We start from the raw sequence: 23,424 nt of genomic DNA on the forward strand, positions 1-23,424 counted from the left end.
ATTCTATAAGTATGTTTTTAATAACCAATAATAAAAATATTATTGTCCTAACTATGAAACACAGTCAAAGCCACTAAGTTTAGAATTTTAAAATTTTAAACAAAGATTCATATCATTATTATATGAAAAGATTTTTGAAAATAACTACACCATGTGGACAATGCCGCGGGCAATAACTGGCTTATTGTAACATATTCTACTTTTTCTTATATTCAACTAGTAGGTATACGAAGATAAGTGTACCTGTAATGCCTTATTTAAAGTCAGCTCGCTTCCCTACCTTAATAAGGGAGGAAATGAGCCTGGAAATGGGCATAGAGATTAATGTGAACACATCACTCGCCCTGATACTCCTCTTCCCGCTACTATTAGTGCCGACTGGCAGTATTCTACTTAATATAAAAAAACATTCACAACCTTTACCCGAGACGGGGTAACCTGGGACATTATCAACATTATGATATACCGACACTTTAGTATCAGATAGGTATATTTGAATTCAACGTGATAGAGGACTAGCCTATCGTAATCTTTCCGATTAGTAACGTGGATTGTTATCGGTGTTTCCATTATTAGAAAGGTAGAAATACAAATAGACACACAAAGTTACAGTTCACATTTTACTTTATTATACTACATACATAATATCGCTCGTATGAAGTGGAGTGGACGAGATATAAACATGTCTTATAAGCTGTCGATATCTAGTAAATTTATAGTAGTATTCAAATGTGTTTAATCTAGGACAGAAGAATAAAGTATGTATTTAGAATTTTATGTGACTGTGGGACAATAACAAAATCCGTCTATGAAATTTATACTCGAAACAGTCACAAATGTATGTATACAAGCTCTAAGACAGGGAACACTGCAACCGCAACAATTTATGTCTGACACTGGCGGAAGTAAATTCCCCGTATAAATACGTATGTTGCCGTTCCTTTTCATCCCCAGGATGTCGTAAGAGCTAGGGGAACAAACCACATCTATCATATCAGTGTAATAGAGGAAAACTCAAAATATAAATAACTTGGCCAGCGTAGTAACTACTCATACACATGGTATTTCTGCAATAGGGTTTTTAGCTTAAGACTTCGGTTATAATTTTGCCTTAATAGTTTGACTATAATCGTAAAATACACATCTAGTAGTCGAAAAGAAGGAAGTTATAGATTACTTTTAGGTCACTTTTGATCCGTTTTAACACCGATCTGACCGATATGATCGCGGCCACATTATTTACGAAATGTATGCAAGAAACTTGACAAATACTCAAAATAATTTACAAGGACAAAATTGCTTAGATTACTGTTTACGGTATTTGTCATAGATGTAGTTATTTATAACCATGAGAATGACTGTTTATATTATTCTGAGAGTTTTGTATTCTTTTAATTATTATACTGCATATTTTTGGTATCCGCGCTCCCAGCCGCCAAGGTACAGGTCTGACCTAGTTTCGGAACTGCGAATAACAGAAGTAAAAATTTTATTGTAAAAGAAAATACTAGATATTTCTAACTCGCACAACTTCGTCTGCATCACATTTTCGCCATTGCACATGCAACATTTTTCATTGCACCTCCGTCTCTATTGGTTAGAGCGAAACGTTTAATCTTTAGTGACACATGGAATCAAATGAAAATAAATCAAAGCTCAACAACCTTTAATTTTGCCACGATCGAAGTTCGAGTGTACTATCTTAAAATAGTTCGCAATCGGCGACAGTGAATACTAATGCACGTTATTTACAGTGGCTATTCATCAAAGCTGACAGTCTTACTGGGCGGAATGAACGTTATCTACATAGCTCAGTTTCGGAGGCATTCTCAACAAAGACCCCGCGATACCAAGCACGCGATTACTATTTTTAGACTTACAATATATTGTGCCTGCGAATTCCAAGGCATTTGATGATACCTAATAATTTTGTTATGGGTACCTAAATAGTAATGGAACTATTGGTGCCATTATTGATAACTAGCGGAATGTTTGCATAGAAAAGGCTTCAAAGGTCAGTGGTTACATTTCAAATTACTATTTATGTGAATTGAAATTATTTTCTATTGTATTTATAAACATTGAATAAATATTTTTCTTTCTTCTTTCTTTACGTAGTCTCCCTAAAAATCAACAATGCATGAATATACAACTATATATTCTTTCATTCTTCACTTCCTAGTAAGCGTACGCGAAAACGCAAGTAGATTTTTGGGGATGTCAAGTTACAAATTCAAGTTTACTTAAAAGCTTGCTTACCAACTTACCTGAATAATAGAGACATTAATTAAGAGAAAAAATACTATTAAAACGGATGGTTATTTTCAAACCCTTTCCTCAGGCGAGTGACACAGTTTCGTAATTGTCGCTAGACACACCACAGTAACAATCCCGTATCGCCCGAGGGCATGACACCAATAGCTTACCTATCTCTAGCATTTAAATATATGTACACCATTTCAGAGTTACGTCAATGGACATATACCTCTCAAAATTGTAAGTACTTAACTTACGTAAGATCGATCTTTCAATCTTTACTAGTAACCCGTGCATCAGCGTTGCCATTGGTGGGTTCCAATGTTCATTCTTTATTAATATCATGTGGGTCACCACCACCAATCACCATACAACACTATCGCCACCAATAGTGGGTTCACTATTCATTAATAGTCTCAAAAAAGAGTAAAGTAAACTACCACCTTCTTCTTTAAAGTACAACAACCACATTGTAGAGTTCTACATAAACTCTTAGAGCTCGTACTAATTGGAACAAACAAATGATAGGATTTATTTAGATAAAATAAATAAATACCTTATTTATTTTTGTGACTATGTTATTAACCCACTAACCCAGTAACCAATAAAGTATCCACACAACACACTTCGCCTGTGACACATTATGCCCGTTTTTGCATTTTCTTTAAATACCGTTTTTGTTTTTATGGTACTATTATATGATGAGATATAGCCTTCCTCAATATATTCTGTCCAACACTACAGGAATTTTCAAAATCGGATAAGTATTAGATACCAGGGATTACCCCAAACATACAAACACAAATCCAAGTACAAAACCTCTTTATAATATGAATATAAATTATCTATTGTCAACATCGAATGAATAACTATAGGCAAGTAAACGTTCCTTCGTTTTGTTAGGGCGCATTAATCATTTCAACACGTTGTTTGAGGCAGTCGTTTGTGATATTTATCGGCTCTTATTGATAATACATTAAATGGAATAATTTTGACGTTTATTTACGAACGGAAGGCAATAAATAGTTAATCGAACTAAATTATCACTATTACATATTTTAATTATCTTATTAAATATGTTTATTAGATATTCCAATATGTGTAGAGACAGAAACAATATGTTGCAACTTAATAGCTAGTAGTTAGAATAAATATTACTAGTAGGTATATAATGTAAGTATTCCTTTAATAAAGCAATAATAAATAAAATAAAGCGGCTCTTTGTCATTTTTAAAGCACTTTTATACTTATCTATCAACACAATCCTACACAACATTGCTTTAATCACATAGCTTTAAATAACATAATAATATACATAAATTGCCATATAATTCCATCGCACAGGTCATTATAATTATATTTTCAAAGAAAAACATTTTACAATATTATTAACTTTATTTAAATAATTACAATAGCAGCGCAATGTTTTATAACTGATATTTTAGCGCTAATAGGTATTATTTACATTTTCAACTACAAAATTTAACATTGATTATTTTTGTTTTATTTTGTTACTCAAAATTAACTCGATAGGTATTATTAATCTGTATTATTTACAAAAACAAACTATATATAATACTGTTACATTTTAACAACATGTTACCACATTGTGCATGAAATGGTCAATGGAGGTCCATTGACAAAGTGTTTATGAATGACACCAACGCACAGTCCGCGTGAGGCGAAGAGGCGAGGCAGCGAGGCGCCGTTTCACCCACGAACGAAATGAGAAGCGGAGCGGAAGTTGCGTCCGATTTGTTCGTTTGTTAAGCTACTGAAGCCGGATTGCTACAGCGTAAGGTACAAGTCATAAGTTATCGAGGTAAATTGTGTATAAAGTCGTCTATGTCTATATCTTCCGCCAGTAGCTTACCTAGTAAGCAATGTTGAAGGGTTGAGATACTGTAGTGAACGGACGGTTACAGAGAATGGAGGTATAATATCTTAGCTGAGTAATAGCAATGCATAAGATGCTTATCATATTAATTAAAAGATAGATCTCCAACTTCTAGCTAATTTCATTCTTTCCAAGGAGTATATTCATAAATTTATCAATTTCTTGTATGAAGTATGCAACATTACACGTACACACATCTTTGATACTTTATAATTGGTGTTTATTTATTTCATTGTGATGAACAAATTACATATTCATCTTCTATTCACCAAAGATACACAATATAATATGATATTTCAGAAAATTTCTAAATTCATTAAAAAATAAGAATTTACTTCCTCTATGCATTTATTGGAATACAAACGGATATCCGCGACTTCGTTTGCTCTCTTAAATAATGTATAACCCATTTACGTCCACGTGATACACTTTATATTTAGCTCAAATTCCATTAGAATCTGTTCACTTTTGAAAATGTTACAAAAATAAACTTTTTCAATAATTAGTGTTTACTGTAAACTCGTATCACAGTCTTGTATCTTTTAGCATGCACCGTGTGTAAGTTGTAAGACATTGCGTGACCTGCGTAGGCGCACGGGACCCGGCAACTGCCTGCGTCGTGTTATAAATCTTTACAATATTTATAGATGATAGCTTTGACACCACCGCCTATTTAAATTAATGCTGCAGTGTAAGCTATAAATCCTAGTTGGGATAATAGAATAGGTTTATTTGGACATTGTACAAGATACGTTAATAGCAATGATGAAATTTTTAAAGATCCGATCGTTGATTTATCGTCATAGTATTTTTACATTCTTGATTCGTTTCTACTGTCCATTTAGATGTATTTTAAATCACTCTCGGTATTCATACATTTTCAAAATATCAATTTTCACTGTTTGTTTTATACACAAAACATTTATTTACGATAGACAGCTAGGCTCATATGAGATAATATACAAATTTATTAAATTCACATGATGTTCTCATGACTAGAACATCATATTATTCCATGTAGAAATCATACTGAAATCATAAACAAGTTAAGTTGATTACATTACGTACATTATTTTTTTTTATACAAATAAAATTCTAAAAATTGTGCATAGGTTAATGATATAAAAAAAGATAAGCTGAGCATGAGGTCAGGTCATTTGGCCCATCGTGGTAATTTACCATTAATTTATCAAGATGATTTCCAGGGGGAACCACGTGATCTCAACCTATTGTAATCATTGAGAGTTAATTTATCAGGTCTACCTCCACATGACCTGGAAACCATTAATGCATTCCTAGTGAATGTCCAATATGGTCTAACTGATCTAACTCACATTCATTCTCCACAGGTATCTTGTAAACTTAAGCCATTAGCACTAGCAAGCACTCTGGCTACTATCGACGATAAAATCTCACACGATAAAACCTATAAATAAATATATCTTACATGATATTACGCAGCACATCCATGGGTTACCTTATTTTTTCCTTAAGTATGGATGTTGAAGTATCCAAAACATCGTATAGTTGTAGATAAGACAGAAACATAATATTTACTTATTTGCAGATTCTAAACATTTAAATACTACAGAACTAGTTAGCCCACTACTGATTCATGTAGAATAATAAACATCAAATACTGGCGAGGCGTCCGAAAATAAAATAAGCGTGGTGTAGGCGATGGTCGATCGAAGAGTTATCACGAAGTCAAGGACGGTCTCATATTGACAGCTCAATTAGGAATACAATGGACACCGACGCGACGGCAGAAGAATGACGGTAAAAAGTGGAACAGAAACCGTACGGGCTTGATGTGGGCGCGGTGTATTTTTTTTTTAAATTTAATTAATCAACAAATGACAAGCGTTTAGAAAAGGTTATTTTGAAATGGATTTTTATGGCATTAAATTATGGCAGCACAAAAAGTGAATTCATGCGCCTAAAGTATATATATGTACTATACTATTTATCTTAAACGCATATATTCATACTTTATACAGACATTACAAAGGCATAGGAAACATATGGATACGTTTTATTTATTCGTAAAACGATATCCTTTTTATAACAGGCCTTTCTTAAAATATCAATTAATTTTGTAAACAAGTATTCCGATTTGAGGTAGACTAAAAAGTCATATACCTCGTGTGTACCTCAGTCTCACCTATTTCAGCTTGCTTTATAAAGACACGACTCATTTGTTGCAATTCCGCGGGTGTCAAAAGATAACTTGATGGTGTAGTACTATTCATATATATAGTTACAGCTTAGGCATAAGATGGACCATAAGTTTATATGCCATTCCAGTGGTAGAATCAAAATATGACTATTCCAAAGTTCTTGTAATGAGAAGATTATTTCTATTTCTATTACTGTAAAAAAATCATAACTGTCAAGTATCATCATTAAACTCTTAATATGTCCAAATTAGAAAGGATATTTGAATATCATGAAAATTTTCCATCTATCTTTCTATAACTTTGATTTCCTTCTCTGCAATAGTAAATATTATATTAGGATATTTTACTATGAATACATAACAGAATAAACAAATATAAAATTTCTCTGTTCATCAGCTATATATTATATTATATATTTCCACAACTAAGAGCTGAATGGATCTCAATGTTTGAAGTGAAGCTCAAAAAAAAGAGACGAAGTTGCAATTATCAGGTAGTCTTTTAAATGTGTTTTTCTATATACCTACTATAAAACATTTACAGACTATGCAATAAATAAATTATAGCTCTATCTAATCAGATCAGTCTTTGACATCTGCTGTCGCCATGTCTGTCTGTCTGTCTACAGGTCGTGACGGGCGCAGCTGATCTATTCATTAGCTTGCTTTCCAGTTTTGACAAGTACAAAACAACTTAATGCTTATCGGTAGTAATTCTTTATTAATGAGCCTAATCATTTACCCGTGGGAGTAACAAGTTCGGACAAAAACATAATATTGCTTTATTAGATGGTGTGATGGTCATGAAAATTGATGTTATAAATTATACTTTTAAATAACGTGCTGAACATCTTTATAACACTAGATACCTAAGTTTTGTTACATATTTATAATGACGGTGCATTCTTTGCTGAATTTACTATTTTAAACATTCAGTCATCAATTTATTAATCCTCATTAATAATAGCATAATAACAAAAGTAAACTATTATTTTTATTTAACGAAGGACTCTCCATTAGTCAAATAATGTATTATGTATTGGACATTTTACGGAGAACTCATAAAATATGCCGGACGACTGATAAATCATTATTTTATAAATGTACAAATTGTAACCAATAGTAGGAAACGAGCATTGGTAAGTTATCAAGTTTATTTCAAAGCTACGAGTGGGTGGAGCAGCGTCGCCCATTCATACATAACGAATGAATGAACTATCACATAAAACGTTTATTGTCAATAATTTACATAATATTACACGTTCTATCGAGACATATTAATGGCACTTGATACCTCGAAGACTTTGATCAAAATGTCGTTGAAGGTATTACTTGTCAAGTAATTATAAAAATGTGAAATATTTATGGTAATAGACAGATAAAAAAATCTTACTTGTAAACGGAAATTAGATACTTACACAAGATATTAAGAGAATATTTTCGTTTAGTATTGGTATCGTAAATGTGGAATGCTAATTGTAAAACGGACACTGTGTAATTAGAGGCAATTATAACATTTCTTAACTCGGGAAATTGAGTATCTTGTTGGTGGACGTTGTAGACATATAAATTAAGCTCTATCCTGCCCATAAGCAGGACGTGCACGCCTCACAGGGCTTTTTCAACACAATTGCTACAATTGGCGCGTTATAAATATATAACAAGACATTAGTAATGGGTATAATTATGAAAAAGTGGAATTAGATTCAATTAGCCTCCATAGCTATGTGAGATAAAATAGACGCTTCCTTGATTTAACGCTCATTTTCAAATTAAGAGAACATAAATTGGTCTGACTTTTTTAAACATTTTCACATTATGTTTTTTTGTACGCATGGTTACGAAGTTATATGAAGTTTACATTTTTATATTTATAATGTTTTTAAGGATAGACAGATAAAAGAAACCTTATTTTCGCAAACTGAGAGCACGCACTTATTTTATATGTGACACCGAGCGTCACCGCGATCGTCAGAATCCGACTACAATATTGTTAGTTGTAAACGGAAATTAAATACTGACACAAGATATTGAAAGAGAATATATATATATATATAGATTGTATGAAACATCCCAATACATATGGTAAGTATTTCATGCATCTTTGCTGACTATCAATAAATCACATAACCAAACGCTCTCTCGTGTTTTTACCTACTTATCTGACCTATACGTTAGCGCCCACAACCTTTTAAAGGGCCAATCAGTTAGAATGGTACCTACGCAAGAGATATTACGAAACAGAAGGAATTTGTATTCTCCACAATATTCAACCTTATATACCAAAATACTCTGTCCAATGTTTATCAGTTTAGAATTAATAAATTAATTTACAAAAACAATATTACGAAATCCGCCATTGAAATTTAGAATGACGTTATTTTCTTATTCGTATTATTCTCAACAATATGTCCCACTGGATGCCAATATGGTTAATTTCTGGTAATTTCGCAACGACCATAACTGACTGGCTTCATTTAAACCCCATACCGTCATCTTCCACTGTTGCCCTTTCAACATATACGCATACACCGCAACTTAATACAACATTATACCCGCGTGCTGTAACCATTACCTACCATTAAAATAATATGTATTTACTTACACACTTATAAGTGCTTAAGTTTTGTAGATCTTGTTCATCGCCACTACCTACGCACGTATATATACATATATAAAAACATGATTTATTAAGTAATATATAAATTCGTCGATGCTCTTTTAATGTCTATTATTAGTACTATAACTATAAGGTCGCTTTTTTGGAAAGATTTATGTAAATGCTAACTATCTACTACTAGGTACATTAACATCGACATAGATACCACGGATTACCCTGTGTGATTTGCGGTAACTTTCATTTGTAACCTTTCCTATAGTTTAAGGTATTATTCTTCCATATCCCGTAACTTTCTTAAACAATTAATCAAATGTATGGTTATTACAATGTACCTTTGTATAAACCAAACCTTATCTTTCTTTAAAAATTTATAAAAACGAGGCATGGCGAGGCAAAAACTGCAAACTGTCAGTTTTTGTGTTAAAGTTTCACGTAAATACTGCTAAATGAATTTTGACAAATCACAGGCGTTGTTTAATACGAGTAAACATACAACAACATATAGACTAAAGAAAGCTGATAAAATATGCCCCAAGGGTTGAAATTTAAATTTTATCAATAAAATAATATATGGCGCCGTGCCGTACTGATATTTTATGTCTGATTATGATCAATAGATGGCGTATATAAATGTACACGCGGGATAGTAATGTGGACTTATGATAAATTCTTGATGAATTTGTCATGATGTCTAACTGACCTGACCTCATGTTCATCAACTGGTGCCCCGCCAGCGTAAACCGTTAGCGCAGACGGGTGCACCATTCCATTACCTATATATTCTATCTGAAGATGTATCTTGCCAACAAACTGTAGGTACTGCAGTTAGGCGAGTCATTTAATAAAAATAAATGTATGTACCTATCTTTATTAAATAAATAAAACTAAAAAAAGTAACCTCCATTAAAAAAAGTACGCACGAAGTCGTGGTCACAAATAGTATTATAAAGAAGCTAGTTTACAAACATACATATCATACAACTACATTAGCATCGTAATGTAAGCAATATCGTATAGAAACGGTATGCCGTAACGTCCTCGTTGGACGTATAGAAACGGGATGCTTTGTAGATCTTGCGTAGAACTGTCGCTTTGTAAAGGATGGAACTCGTTGCACTTATTTTATATGTGACAACGTCACCGCGATCGCATCTATATATAGATTTATATTAAATCGTGTGCGCACCCTCATATATATTTATTAAAAAATGTGTGTATATTTATGCATATATACGTACATATAATAATAAAATTAATTTTATAAAAAAATTGATAACGTAGTGCGTCGCCTACACAGATAAAAGAAACCTTAGTTGTAAACGGAAATTAAATACTGACACAAGATATTGAAAGAGAATATATATATATATATAGATTGTATGAAACATCCCAATACATATGGTAAGTATTTCATGCTCTTTGCTGACTATCAATAAATCACATAACCAAACGCTCTCTCGTGTTTTTACCTACTTATCTGACCTATACGTTAGCGCCCACAACCTTTTGGGCCAATCAGTTAGAATGTATATATACGAAACAGAAGGAATTTGTATTCTCCAAATATCAACCTTATATACCAAAATACTCTGTCCAATGTTTATGTTTAGTAAATAATACAAAAACAATATTATCCGCCATTGAAATTTAGAATACGTTATTTTCTTATTCGTATTATTCTCAACAGCCAATATGTTAATAATTTTAACTGACTGGCTTCATTTCAACCCCATACCGTCATCTTTGCATACACCGCAACTTAATACAACATTAACCCGCGTGCTGTAACCATTACCTACCATTAAAATTATGTATTTACTTACACACTTATAAGTGCTTAAGTTTTGTATCTTGTTCATCGCCACTACCTACGAGTATATTACATATATAAAAACATGATTTATTAAGTAATATCTAAATTTATGCTCTTTTAATGTATTATTAATATAACTATATCATGTAAATGCTAACTATCTACTCTTTTTTTATTACTTGTGTGATTTGCGGTTTTCATTTGTAATATATTTAAGGTATTATTCTTCCATACACTTTCTTATAATATATATTACAATGTACCTTTGTATAAACCAAACCTTATTTTTCTTTAAAAATTTATAAAAACGTGGCGAGACAAAAACTGCAAACTGTCAGTTATTGTGTTAAAATTTCACGTAAATACTGCTAAATGAATTTTGACAAATCACAGACGTTGTTTAATATGAGTAAACATACAACAACATATAGACTAAAGAAAGCTAATAAAATATGCCCCAAGGGTTGAAATTTAAATTTTATCAATAAAATAATATATGGCGCCGTGCCGTACTGATATTTTATGTCTGATTATATATGCCCCGCCAGCGTAAACCGTTAGCGCAGACGGGTGCACCATTCCATTACCTATATATATATGTATCTTGCCAACAAACTGTAGGTATGTAGGCGAGTATAATAAAAATAAATTAAAAAAAGTAACCTCCATTATTGAAGTCGTGGTAGTATTATAAAGAAGCTAGTTTACAAACATACATATCATACAACTACATTAGCATCGTAATGTAAGCAATATCGTATAGAAACGGTATGCCGTAACGTCCTCGTTGGACGTGAAACGAGGATGCAGATCTTGCTAGACAGGCTGTCGCGAGTCGACTCGACCGACTAACTAGCATCTATATATAAATAAAATCTGTATATGTGTGAAAATGTACATATTATAATTACAGTACTGTTATAAACGCCCTGTTCATGGGTCATTTGTGTAACAGCTTTGAAATATCGAGAGCTCATTATGGTAAATATAACGTTTATTTCATGTACCATTCATATAGATGATTTTAAACTTAATGTTAGTTGCATTATCTATACATTTTTGTAATATTTACAAAAAATCGTTTTCTATATATACACCTATATATATAAAATATATATACATCTTGAGTCTCTATTCCGCCGCATTCCGATGGTCGCGGGTTCGATTCCACGCACGGTGCAAACATTTGTATTCATGTGTATGATTGTTATTATCGGTTTGGTTATTTTCTATACCTATATGTATTTACAAAAAAAATATCTAAAAATTTATATCAGTCTAGTACCCATAACACAAGCTCTGCTTACCGTAGCATTACATGGCGCTATTTTGTGTGTCCAGGGTTATTTATTTATTTTATTTATTACAAAAAGAATTTAGCTTAGATCTAATCAGTACTCTTAAAAATATAAAATAAATAAGATACAAATTAACCAACATTTTGAAACTATTTTTTTATTATTATTACGGCATAATGGTTAAAACAACGTAGTTGATCCAAGAAACAATAATATATATAATAGATACTGTGCATATATCTGCAAATCATTCTAAAATTGGTGTAACTAAAAGTTTATTCGTTGAAACGAATTAATCATCACCGCATTTACGTTGTCATTGCCAATAATAGTTTGTTTATGAAACTATCTACAATTTACTTATGTTGAAAGTAACAAATGTAATCATTAAAATATACATACAAAAGTGGTGTTTAATCCAGGAGCAGAACATAAATTATAAACATGTATTGGTACTTACTGTGCAGGTAATTTATACGAGCATGTGATAAAGTACAGGTTTCCTAGACAGAGCGGCGCGCGAGTCGTGTTTAGGGATGTGAAAAATAAAACTGTTATGGAAAGAATCCATTTATCTAAGAAATATTTGAATAGCATTCCCAAAAAACGATTAATTAGTAATCGTTAATATTCATTACTAAATAGCCGATTTTCTGTCATCTGATTTTGTCATCCAAATAATCTAATCTAATAAACAAGACTAAGAGGTGACCTTAACAAAAACACCCATAGGCTTGACCTAACGGCTCAAAAGCTTGGGTTGTGCGAAAATAATCCAGTATGAAGAAATCAATGTCTATTTATTAAACAATCGATTATTATTATAACAACCATAATTTATTTATTAATAAATCTATTTTGTATACATAAACTCACATCCCTAGCTGTGCCCCATTCGATGCGCCCACGCACACTCGCTAAAATACTATTTATAAAGTTTATTTACTGACTCGCCTTTATCGACAGACAAGCAATGGATGATAGATATACGATGATGTCGATAGCTGTTATACAGTATACTTATATTTGTACTCATATATTGAAGAGCAATGCGGTAGTCAAAGTCAATATTTTGAGTACTGATTATCTATAGACATAAAAGTCCTATTCAAACAAACCTACTTGGTATGCAAACAAGTAGATCCTGTTTTATAACAAATATGTATCATAATCCAAACAGGATATACCTTCACGGCTGTCATACCAGATGTGGTAATCCAGTATGCAACACTTTACATGCTCACATTTCGCTGGACATATGACCTCAACGTGGCAGGGAGCGAGTCCACCCTATTAAGATTCGTCTTCCATTTAATATTTCCATCCGCCGAATCTACATATGAACCGACAAAAGGTAAATAATTATAGAATTATCATATTCCCAAATTGAACTAGAGGACAAGTCAAGACGACAATTGTAATGGTCCCAATTTAACTTCTACAATTTAAAGGCCACGTAGGTTATTCAATCAGACAGGAGTCACGCAATTCATGATTGATAATGTACATAATATTCCATCACTGTCAAAATGGATACACAATTAGGTATTTAGTAGCGTGGTCTTTTACAACCGATGTAATATAAAGAAACTTATTAATTATAACATTTTAATCTTGTAAAGTCAAAATTCCAAACATTAGTACAGAAAAATTTCATTTGCGTAAAATTACTCGTTTGACGAATAAATGAAAGTAATGTTTTTCTGGCAAATGTAAATATGTATAATACATTGGGCGCAGTTATCTAAAAGGTTTGATCTTACTTGTGTGCTTTAGACGGCATTATAGGTACACGTAAAATAATTATGACGCCCATAAACTGTCAAAATTTATTTAAGTTTATATTTTGTTCAGTCGATTTTCGAAAATTACAGAAGCCATTCAAAAATATTCTACATTTTTTTTTGTTATTTTATATTGTTTTTTTTTTTTTAATTTTGTGTAATTATATTATTATGTATACCTACTGTACTAAGTTGCAACAACTTTGATATGGCTAGTCTGTTATGGTGTTGTAATATTGAAATAAATAAATTAAGAAATCCATAATAATAATTTACTATAATTGTAATAAAATATATGTATATTTAACATATATATAAATAAAAAATCATAAAAAGTTTGCTCCATTTTATATTTTGTACAATTACGGACAACATTATATTACAGTTCATAGAGCTAGTTGACCATCAGCTAAAAGTAAGAGCGTCGACCAGTATACAGCACAATTATTCGCCCACTTCTCGACTTTCATCTTCAAACGGAAGAAGCAATCTTTACGATTAAATTCTCTACTCTCTGTGTAGACTATCTGCCCATTGCGATCTTTGATCGTGTAGGAGTATGTATCGCCCACGATCCGGAAGGGAAAGCCGGGAGCGAATTTATGGTAGCTCATTTAGTACATAAATTTACAAGCCAAATGGACTTTAACAACGCGCCAATAAATTGACACCACGTGCCTTGCCTCATAAAACAGCCACAAATATATCTATTTAACCACAATGTAATAATGAGTATCGTATAATGCTACCACACACACTTCTATGTACACAGCATAGTATAAATAACTTTGGAAATAGAGAGTTAATGTAATAAAAATATTAATATCTAATATTACATGATTATATTAGAAAATCAAAATATAATATGATAAAATCATTAGAATAGGAAATAAACTGACGGTAACCTAATTATGCGATAACCACCTCCTATATACATATGTACATTATCTACACTATGTATATGACGTCATTATGTGTCACCCATGATACCACTTAGCGTTGCCATTCCGAAGCACTAAGATAATAATATGTTATGCCTCTTACTCTGTAAACTTATTGTCTATTTAAAGCAAGTTGCTTGATGGCTAAAATATGACAAATAAATAAAAAAATAAAAATAAAATATGGCTAAAATATATGGTGACACTGCAGATATTTTAGTCTATCTCAGTAAACAAGAGTAGACATACTTGATAGCCTATATTGTATTTTCAATGACAACACTGACAATTCACGACGACAAAACATTCATAATCTAAATATATGTATATAACTCAAAGGTGACTGACGTAGTGATCTATCAACGCACAGCCCAAACCACTGGACGGATCAGGCTGAAATTTGGCATGCAGGTAGATGTTATAACGTAGGCATCCGCTAAGAAAGGATTTTTATTAATTCTATCCCCAAAGGGATAAAATAGGGGATGAAAGTTTGTATGAAACTTTGTCAATTATAAACCGATTGGGCTGAGACTTTGCATGCATAAAGCTACTATAACGTAGGCATCCCCTAAGAAAATCTTTTGATAAATTCCACCCCTAAATTAACGTGAGTGAAGCCGCGGGCAAAAGCTAGTAAGGAATAAAATAATAAATAAAATTGTTCTTAATAGCAGAAATTTTGTAATTACCTTAATAAATTTATTAAAATATTTACACACAGATTCACAATTTGACAAATTATATTATTTTACATATACCTACCGCAATTTTACCGCAAATTATTAAATTACATCATAACGCAAGAAATTATTAGGTCTTGGTTATTAATTGACCAATATTTTTTATTTCTTTTTATTTTTATTTGTTTATACGATTAAAATGTCGTCTAAATATATAATAATATACCTACTAATATTAGATACCTTTTATCCTGCAAAGTTTCTCTCAAATAAGAAAATAACAGAGGCAAAATATTCGGAGACAGGGGTATACGCTATTGATACAATGGTATGAGATATAAAGGCCTTATTTGCTACAGTAGGTACAATAATTTTTGCATGTCTATCTTAAATCCCAGCAGAAGTACAACTGGACCGGTGGCCGATCGTCTCCCCAAACGATCACAAGGACACTTCCATCTAGATTTATTCGTACTGACGGCAAAGCGAATGTGATCCGGACAAATAGCCGACGTCCGGCGACCCACGTGCGCCCACACCAACTTTTTAGAAGTTGATAATGCATAGTGCAGTTTATTACTACGGTTAATATTTATTTGGTGAGAAATGACCTGCCAACAAAATGGAATTTACCCGGTGATCTGGGGGTAATTGCCTCCGAGGCAAAGAGGCCCCGAGAGCCCCAACTACAAACTTATAGAAGGGTGAAGACACCCGGATTGCATACAATATATATAATTCGTCATTTTTTTATAATATACAGACTCGCGTCACTAGAATCATGTAAATGTGTGAAACTGTGATATTTGCAATCAATTTCATATATATATTTGTTTTGTCGGTCCGTGCTAACTGTTATAAAATTTGATTTTAATTAAATGAGGCACACCCGTGATTAAATGAAAAAATTCCCTTCTTATCTAAGCGAAATAAAAAATGTCTAATATTAAATTGCAAACTGAAATAAATACGGTTATTTTTATTTATTATCAGAAAAACATGCCAAACACTATTACCAACCTCCTCGAACGAGGGCTTGTGGGTTGTGTGGTATTTAACCCACTAATACCCATCATTGCCGACGTGAACTTGAAGGTAAATCAAGTTGTGAAAAAAATTGGTGAGTTTATCATCTCTGTATTTAGATATTAACCGCGCCGCTCAACTATTTTGTCGGCTCATTAATTCTACTATTATTTATAACTTGCCTATCAAATGCGACTCGTCAAATTAGGTTCTCGAGCCACATTAATGATTTATCATACATACCAACAGCCACATGACAGCGTCTATTAGTTACAGCAATTAGAAAGTAGTATTTATTAGTGCTAAAGTGGACACACTCAATAAAATATTGTCCTAGATTCAACGGAATTATTGAAATACAAATTATTTTCTTATGAAGTGTACAAAATTAAAATAAACAGTTTTAGTTCAGAGTAGAGAAAGATTAAAAATAATGTATATAACCGTATTTCGTATCTAGGTAAAAGTATACTATATACATATTAAACTTGTAAATCAAGTTATGCCTTTTCAAAAGGTAATTCTAATTTTATAAGTAATTTGCATTTTTAATATTTTTAAACTATTTTATCCGTACTTAGCAAAAGTTACTCAATGTTTATTACTTTTTCTCGATTACACTACTCCACGGACTTTAATGAAATTTGACATGAAAATAGATTACATCATTAACTCAGATATATGCTTATGTTCTATTCCACAAACTGGTCTGGAAAGGTTGTAGTAGTGAATAAAAGTTTGTGCAGACGAAGTCGCAGGTATCAGCAAGTATAAATATAGTTTCATCAGGCCACAGCAGCTGCGTCAATAAAATTTATTGCATTAATTATAGCACACAGCTCATTAATTATTATCATCTAGTGATGTCGACTTAAAGAGCTCACTCAATATGAAGGCATGAGTCAGGCGGCATTCCTGACCTTATTACTGCGCATTATCTACAGATAAACGTGCAATGCTCCTTATGTAACATCTTAATGTAGAACTAGCAGCCAACTGTGACTTCGTCTGCTTTTTTTGAGTTAAAAGTACATCTACATCCATTGTTCTGATATTCATACAATCTATACATTAAATTTCAATAAGATTGTTTCAGCCGTTTAATCGTCAAATGCCACAGACACGACATATTTTCGCATTTATAACATTTACTGTAACCAGCGACTTCGTCTGTTATTATGAAAGTCCTCAAGATAAAATCTATTTTCATACATAATCTTATTTTCTATCAAATATTATAATAATAACAATTCACATAACGTCACCTACTCCCGAGATAAGAAGAGCTTGTGTTATAAGTACTAAACAACTGATACAAATACATTTTTTTTTGTAAATACATAATATACATAGAAAACATCCAGACAATACAAGCAATCATACTCTTGAATACAAATGTTTGTACCGTGAAAAGAATCATACCCGCGACCATAGGAAGTAAAGCGGTGTTCTAACCCGCTAGACCAACGAAGCCATAAAACAAATAGATACATATTGTTATAAATGCAAAAGTATATCTGTTTATTAAGTTTTCACGACAAATCCGTTTGAACGGATGTTAATAAAATTTGATGTGAAGAAATTGTATCACAAGGACAAGCATAGGTTATTTTTTAAGGAAACGAAATCACGAGTGCTTATATTATTATAAGTAAAAGTCAACAGAAATTAAAAACACTTATAAACACGTTTCCACGAAATTATATCGTCATGATCATGATCATGATATACCTTTACTTAGCGTTGAGTTACATACTCAGGTGCGTACATATCGTGTTACGAGAATCATCAGGTGTCATCATGTTTATAATGGCGTGATGACTGGTGCTATTTATGACAACTAAATACAGCGATGTTCAATTGAAGTGCTGTAGGTAGTAATAAACCGAATTACATATAAATTTTATTAAACCTGTTTTGTTAAACATTTAAATATAATTTTAGTTACAATATAGTCTATTACAATATACAATAATCGATACTCCGATCGATCCCATAATTCACACGAGGATGGAAATTACGACGGCCTGGGCCGAGGTTCAAACCCCTAGCGGTGGCCTCAAACTAAAGTCGTATCCGTTAGGCGGGAGTTGGCCTTCAACAGCTCTATAATTCTTTCCGCGGGTTTCAAGTGTCATCTGCTTTCACCCCCTATCGTCCGGTAAAGCTGTAAAGGCTAGTTTGTATGGGAGTTTAAATTGTTGCTTTTACTATTTTCCGTGCAATTTCTTCATTCTTTATCACCACTGAAATCTTCCTTAGAGTTGTACAAATATTTAAAAACCAAAATTTGCCAAATCAATTCAGCCGCTCTTGAGTTTTAGGAAGCTAATAAACGTCATTTGATTTTTATACATAAGAAGAAAAAGTTTTGTATTTTCTACATTAGTATTGCAGTTATTTAAATGACATTTGTTTAATACACGATATTTATGAATTTAATCATAATGACTGACCTAATCGATTTAATTCTAGATTTTACTGCGTTAATAAATTACAATTTGAGTAAGCCGACTTAATAAAACGGCATTGGCACTGGCGCTCGCTTGAAACGGCATGCATATTATTATTTGCAGACACAGACGCAAGATATGAACTAGGTGCAAATTACAATTTACGATACACGTAAATTGTTATTATTATAGTTTTGTGTTTCATTTGTCTATATCCTTAATAGTTCTGTTATATTCGAATAAAAAACATGCCTTTAATGATGCAAAATTGGGAAATAGACCACTACATGTACAAGTTCCATTGTTAATTTTTTAGACTTACTCGTAGTTCAATATTTTTTCAATATCAGGTTACTCTGGAAAAAGTAATACCCAGTTATTTATCAGAACTATCTTCGCTTACAACCAACTTAAAAAAGAAGGGTTCCTCAAAATGACTGAATTTTTACATGTGTTTTCATGGTGCTTCACATATGAGTCCTACTGGCAACTTGCTTAAGATCCGACCTGAAGTTTTTGAGTAATCATTAATAATGCGATTAAAGTATTTTATAGATTTTTATTTTCATAAAAGCCTTGACAGTCATTGATGGGGATGTTGTAGCGATTGGTCTAACGATTTTGTTCGGTAGAACTTGTTACGTCACAGCACATGACAGTCTCCCACGAACATTAAAACTGAGAAATGCATTTTACTTTTCTAACGCAAAGTACACAAAAGGTGTGTATAATTTATTTTATATTGACAACTAATTACACACATTGTGTTTATTAATTGTAATATCATTACAAATTAAAATCATAAATATTTCACATTTTTGGAAATTGAACAACCAAAATTGTCAAACGTATAGTTCAGTTATATTATAGTACATATATTGTACAATAATAATTTTATTACTTTAATTACGATAATTAACAACATAATAAATACTACTTAATCCTATAGTCATTACTTCCAGCAAACTGATATATGTATATTCAGATACCTATCATTAAAATCGCATAATCATGTATTATTATACATTATTTTTCTAATGAACCACGTTATAATGTGTTAATAATAATAATTAATTGAATGCAATTGGAACTGGCTTGAAACTGCAAACAGACAGCAATTATGCATGCCCGTTTAAATATACACTCAGTGTAAAATACGAGTTTCGAACCGTTCCGTAATCTAGCAGATATTAATTAAATTGTTGACTATAAGGTAAATCATAGTAATTTATATGATCACGACATTTACTATACTATATTGTGACTTGTTCAGATATATATTATCCATTATTATAAAACTAATTATCATTTTAATTATTCGAAAACTATCAGTATCAGTTCTTGTTTCATCAATTATTGAAATTTTATTTAATTTTCTATTTCAATGCCATGGTGTTGTAATATTTCCAGAATATATAATATGATTTATCATTTGACATTCTACAATAGTATGAGTTTTTTACCGTCCCATGAGTTATTTACAGTTATATTAGCAATATGATTGTTTATAAACTTTTGGTGTTTGAATAGGTCAGTCAAGAGTGAGGCCACGACAATTTAAAAAAATTGTGTAATCCTTATGAAATAATAGAATTTTTATAGAAGTAAACATGCCTGTAAAAACAGTTATTTCATACACATATTCTTTATTAACTTTAAATTGATACAGTATCATTTTAACGGACTGTATCCCATTTCATTAATCTTGTAATTATTTGGATGAAGTGTTTAAAAATAATTTTCATGTTTATACTTTATTTCTTCACTTTTTGGGTTCGGCTTCATACCGTTTATAACTAAACCAATATATTTTTATCAAACGAATACCATATTATGTAGGTATAATAGACTTACCTGTGCGATACCCAGCATTGGAGAGGTATGTGGCGAAAGTGTTAGTCTCATGTGTTGCCTGCCACTGCGGCGAAGAGCAATTGTCGTTATTTGTGTACACATTGTGGTTATGTACATAAACCCCCGTGAGTAGAGAACTCCTGCAACAATAATACAGAAGCAATCCTTTACTAATCTATCCAACACTAGCTAATTTCAAAAGCATTTTCTTTGATGAAAAGGTTCAAACCAAGTAAGTCAATTTAAAAAACTCTTTTGATTAAAATTTAAATTTCGATAGATAGAATATATCAACTCAAATTAGATAAAAAAGATATCGTGTAACATAAATACTAAAATACAGTCAAATAGGGAAACCATTTATATTTGATACTAACAATTCCCGTGACTTCGTCCGCGTGGAATATAACTTTATTTTTCTAAAATAAAAGTAGCCTAAGTTACTTCTTATTACATCAGCTACCTGCCAAAATCAAAATGGGTCCAATCATTTCAGAGATTAGCCGGAACAAACAGACCGACAGACAGACAGACAAAAATTATAAAAAATATTATTTTGGTATATGTACCGTATATATATTCATATGCATGTAGTAAAAAACGGTTATTTCAATATTACAAACAGACACTCCAATTTTATTTATATGTTATATGAATTTAAAAATAATACTTCTAATTAATGTACAAATTGTAATCGAATAATTTTATAGCTAATAATGTGTTTACTTATATGTAATTACATTAAAATTATCCATGTTAAAAATAGCTATGCTACAACTAGCTATACTGTACAACACAACAACTGTACTGTATTGTACTGTACAACAAGTTAAACAAACATACCTTGATGGACAGCACATAGGTGTTGTAGTATACGCATGCCGGAATTCTGCTCCAGCACTCCTTATCGTTTTCATCGTTCTTGGCATGAAATTCAGACTTCCCAGTTCTACGTCCTGATCATCAGTCAAGATAAGGATAATATTAGGTTTTCTTTCTCGTGGCTGGGGATAAGGAATATAACCACCACCCTGCCATTTATTCATAACTCTCAATCTAGACCTTGTCGAGTTCTCCTTTACTGGTAAAGGATGAGACGGTCTATCCTTGCTTTGGTTTACAGGTCTTCGGTTTGGAGTTTTCTCCGCGTTGCTTCTGTTCCAATGTCTATCATTTTTTCGCGATTTGTCATCTCTTTTTATGTCAGACGGTTCAATGGTCGGATTGGGAGCACTATAATCTTCATTAGAATGACTAGCTGACAGTTTCCTTCGGTCTCGCCTCGTTTCATACTCCCAAGCCCTATGCCTATCTCCTCGAAATTTGGAACTATTTCTATGCCTCAAGTTTCGTCGCTCAGGAAGGTCAGTCAATGTGCCATTGAATGTTGTACGATTTCTATTATTCTCTCTATTTCTTAACATCCTTGCTCTAGCAGTATCCTCTTCTTCAGCTGAATCAATTTTAGCCGATATCAATATAAAATTGCATGTCAAGAGTAGTGGTATGATGTTGATATTCATATTGAGATTTTTATTAATACAATTTTATGATAAAATGTACTTCTATGAAGTTATTACTGGCGGCTAATCAATGTAATATTGGTAATCTATGTGGTTAATATTTTTAGCGACCAACATCGATTTTTTGTTCGCGGGCACATCTTGAGTCAGCACCTACGGAAAAAAAGCATTACATTAATAAATTGTCATGCAATAAACTTGCTATTATATCAGAAAATAGTAATGAACTGTCAATGCTTCGCATTTATAAGGTAAGTATGCCTATTCCATGTTTACTGTGCATATTGAAATATGTTCTGTTTGGCTAGCAATCAATACGGAAACTATTTAATGGCATTCCTCTAGCCAGCAACTGCGAGTTGCTTTTAACAGAATTAGACCAATATAGGTTGATTCGTCGATTGAGAAATGCGAATTACTTTTTACATGCAAACATTAAAATGGATTTTATGCTTACTAAAGGAACATTCATATATACGAGTATAAATGCCTTAATAGTATAGGTAACTACAACATATTATTTTGGAAATAAACTTAGCAGTTTGTGCTCTTCTCTTAATTTAAATACTTACAAAACTAAGCTAATAAGTGATTTCGAAATGATTGCGTTTAATATTTGATATGAAAAGGACTTAATGATAACTATAATACATTTAACCATATATATATATATACACATATAATAAAACAAAGTCCCACCATGTTTGTTCGCAATAACCTCAAATACTACTGAAGGAATTTTAGTGCGGTTTCTATCCATGAACAGAGTTATTTCTGAAGTAGGTTTAAAAGTACCACTATTACGGTTTTGGCGTGAGTGCGGGTCCCCAGTAAAACAATATGAAACAACCCACTTTTTTATCATTCATTAATTTCTGTTCAATCACAAATCAATGTCGATTGCACGTCAAGGGTGTATCAGTTGATACAGTGAGCGTTTCATCGTGATTTATACTCGTCCAGTTTGTATGTCTGCACTGTTGTAATTGATAGGAGAAAGACGACAACCGATCGATATCTATACATACGTATGTATAACAAACAACTGACCGCTGTCTGCACATAAGAGACATATTAAGACCTATTAAGTACAAGAG

General features: G+C 32.0%; 1 protein-coding gene across 1 annotated transcript in view; it reads right to left on the reverse strand.

Moving 5' to 3' along the window:
- The window catches only part of LOC131844186 (extracellular sulfatase SULF-1 homolog), an 86,081-nt gene that overhangs the window by 22,898 nt on the left and 39,759 nt on the right, over positions 1-23,424 (reverse strand). Inside the window, exons 2-3 of the mRNA XM_059192993.1 lie at positions 21,648-22,480; positions 20,805-20,944 (exon numbers count right to left, since the gene is read on the reverse strand). Coding sequence (XP_059048976.1) covers positions 20,805-20,944; positions 21,648-22,327 — 820 coding nt within the window. The 5' untranslated portion in view covers positions 22,328-22,480. The remainder of the gene's footprint in view (positions 1-20,804; positions 20,945-21,647; positions 22,481-23,424) is intronic.

This window comes from Achroia grisella, unplaced genomic scaffold (genome assembly GCF_030625045.1).
Source record: "Achroia grisella isolate CSIRO2021 unplaced genomic scaffold, CSIRO_AGI_Agris_v1 utg402, whole genome shotgun sequence".
NCBI lineage: Eukaryota > Metazoa > Arthropoda > Insecta > Lepidoptera > Pyralidae > Achroia > Achroia grisella.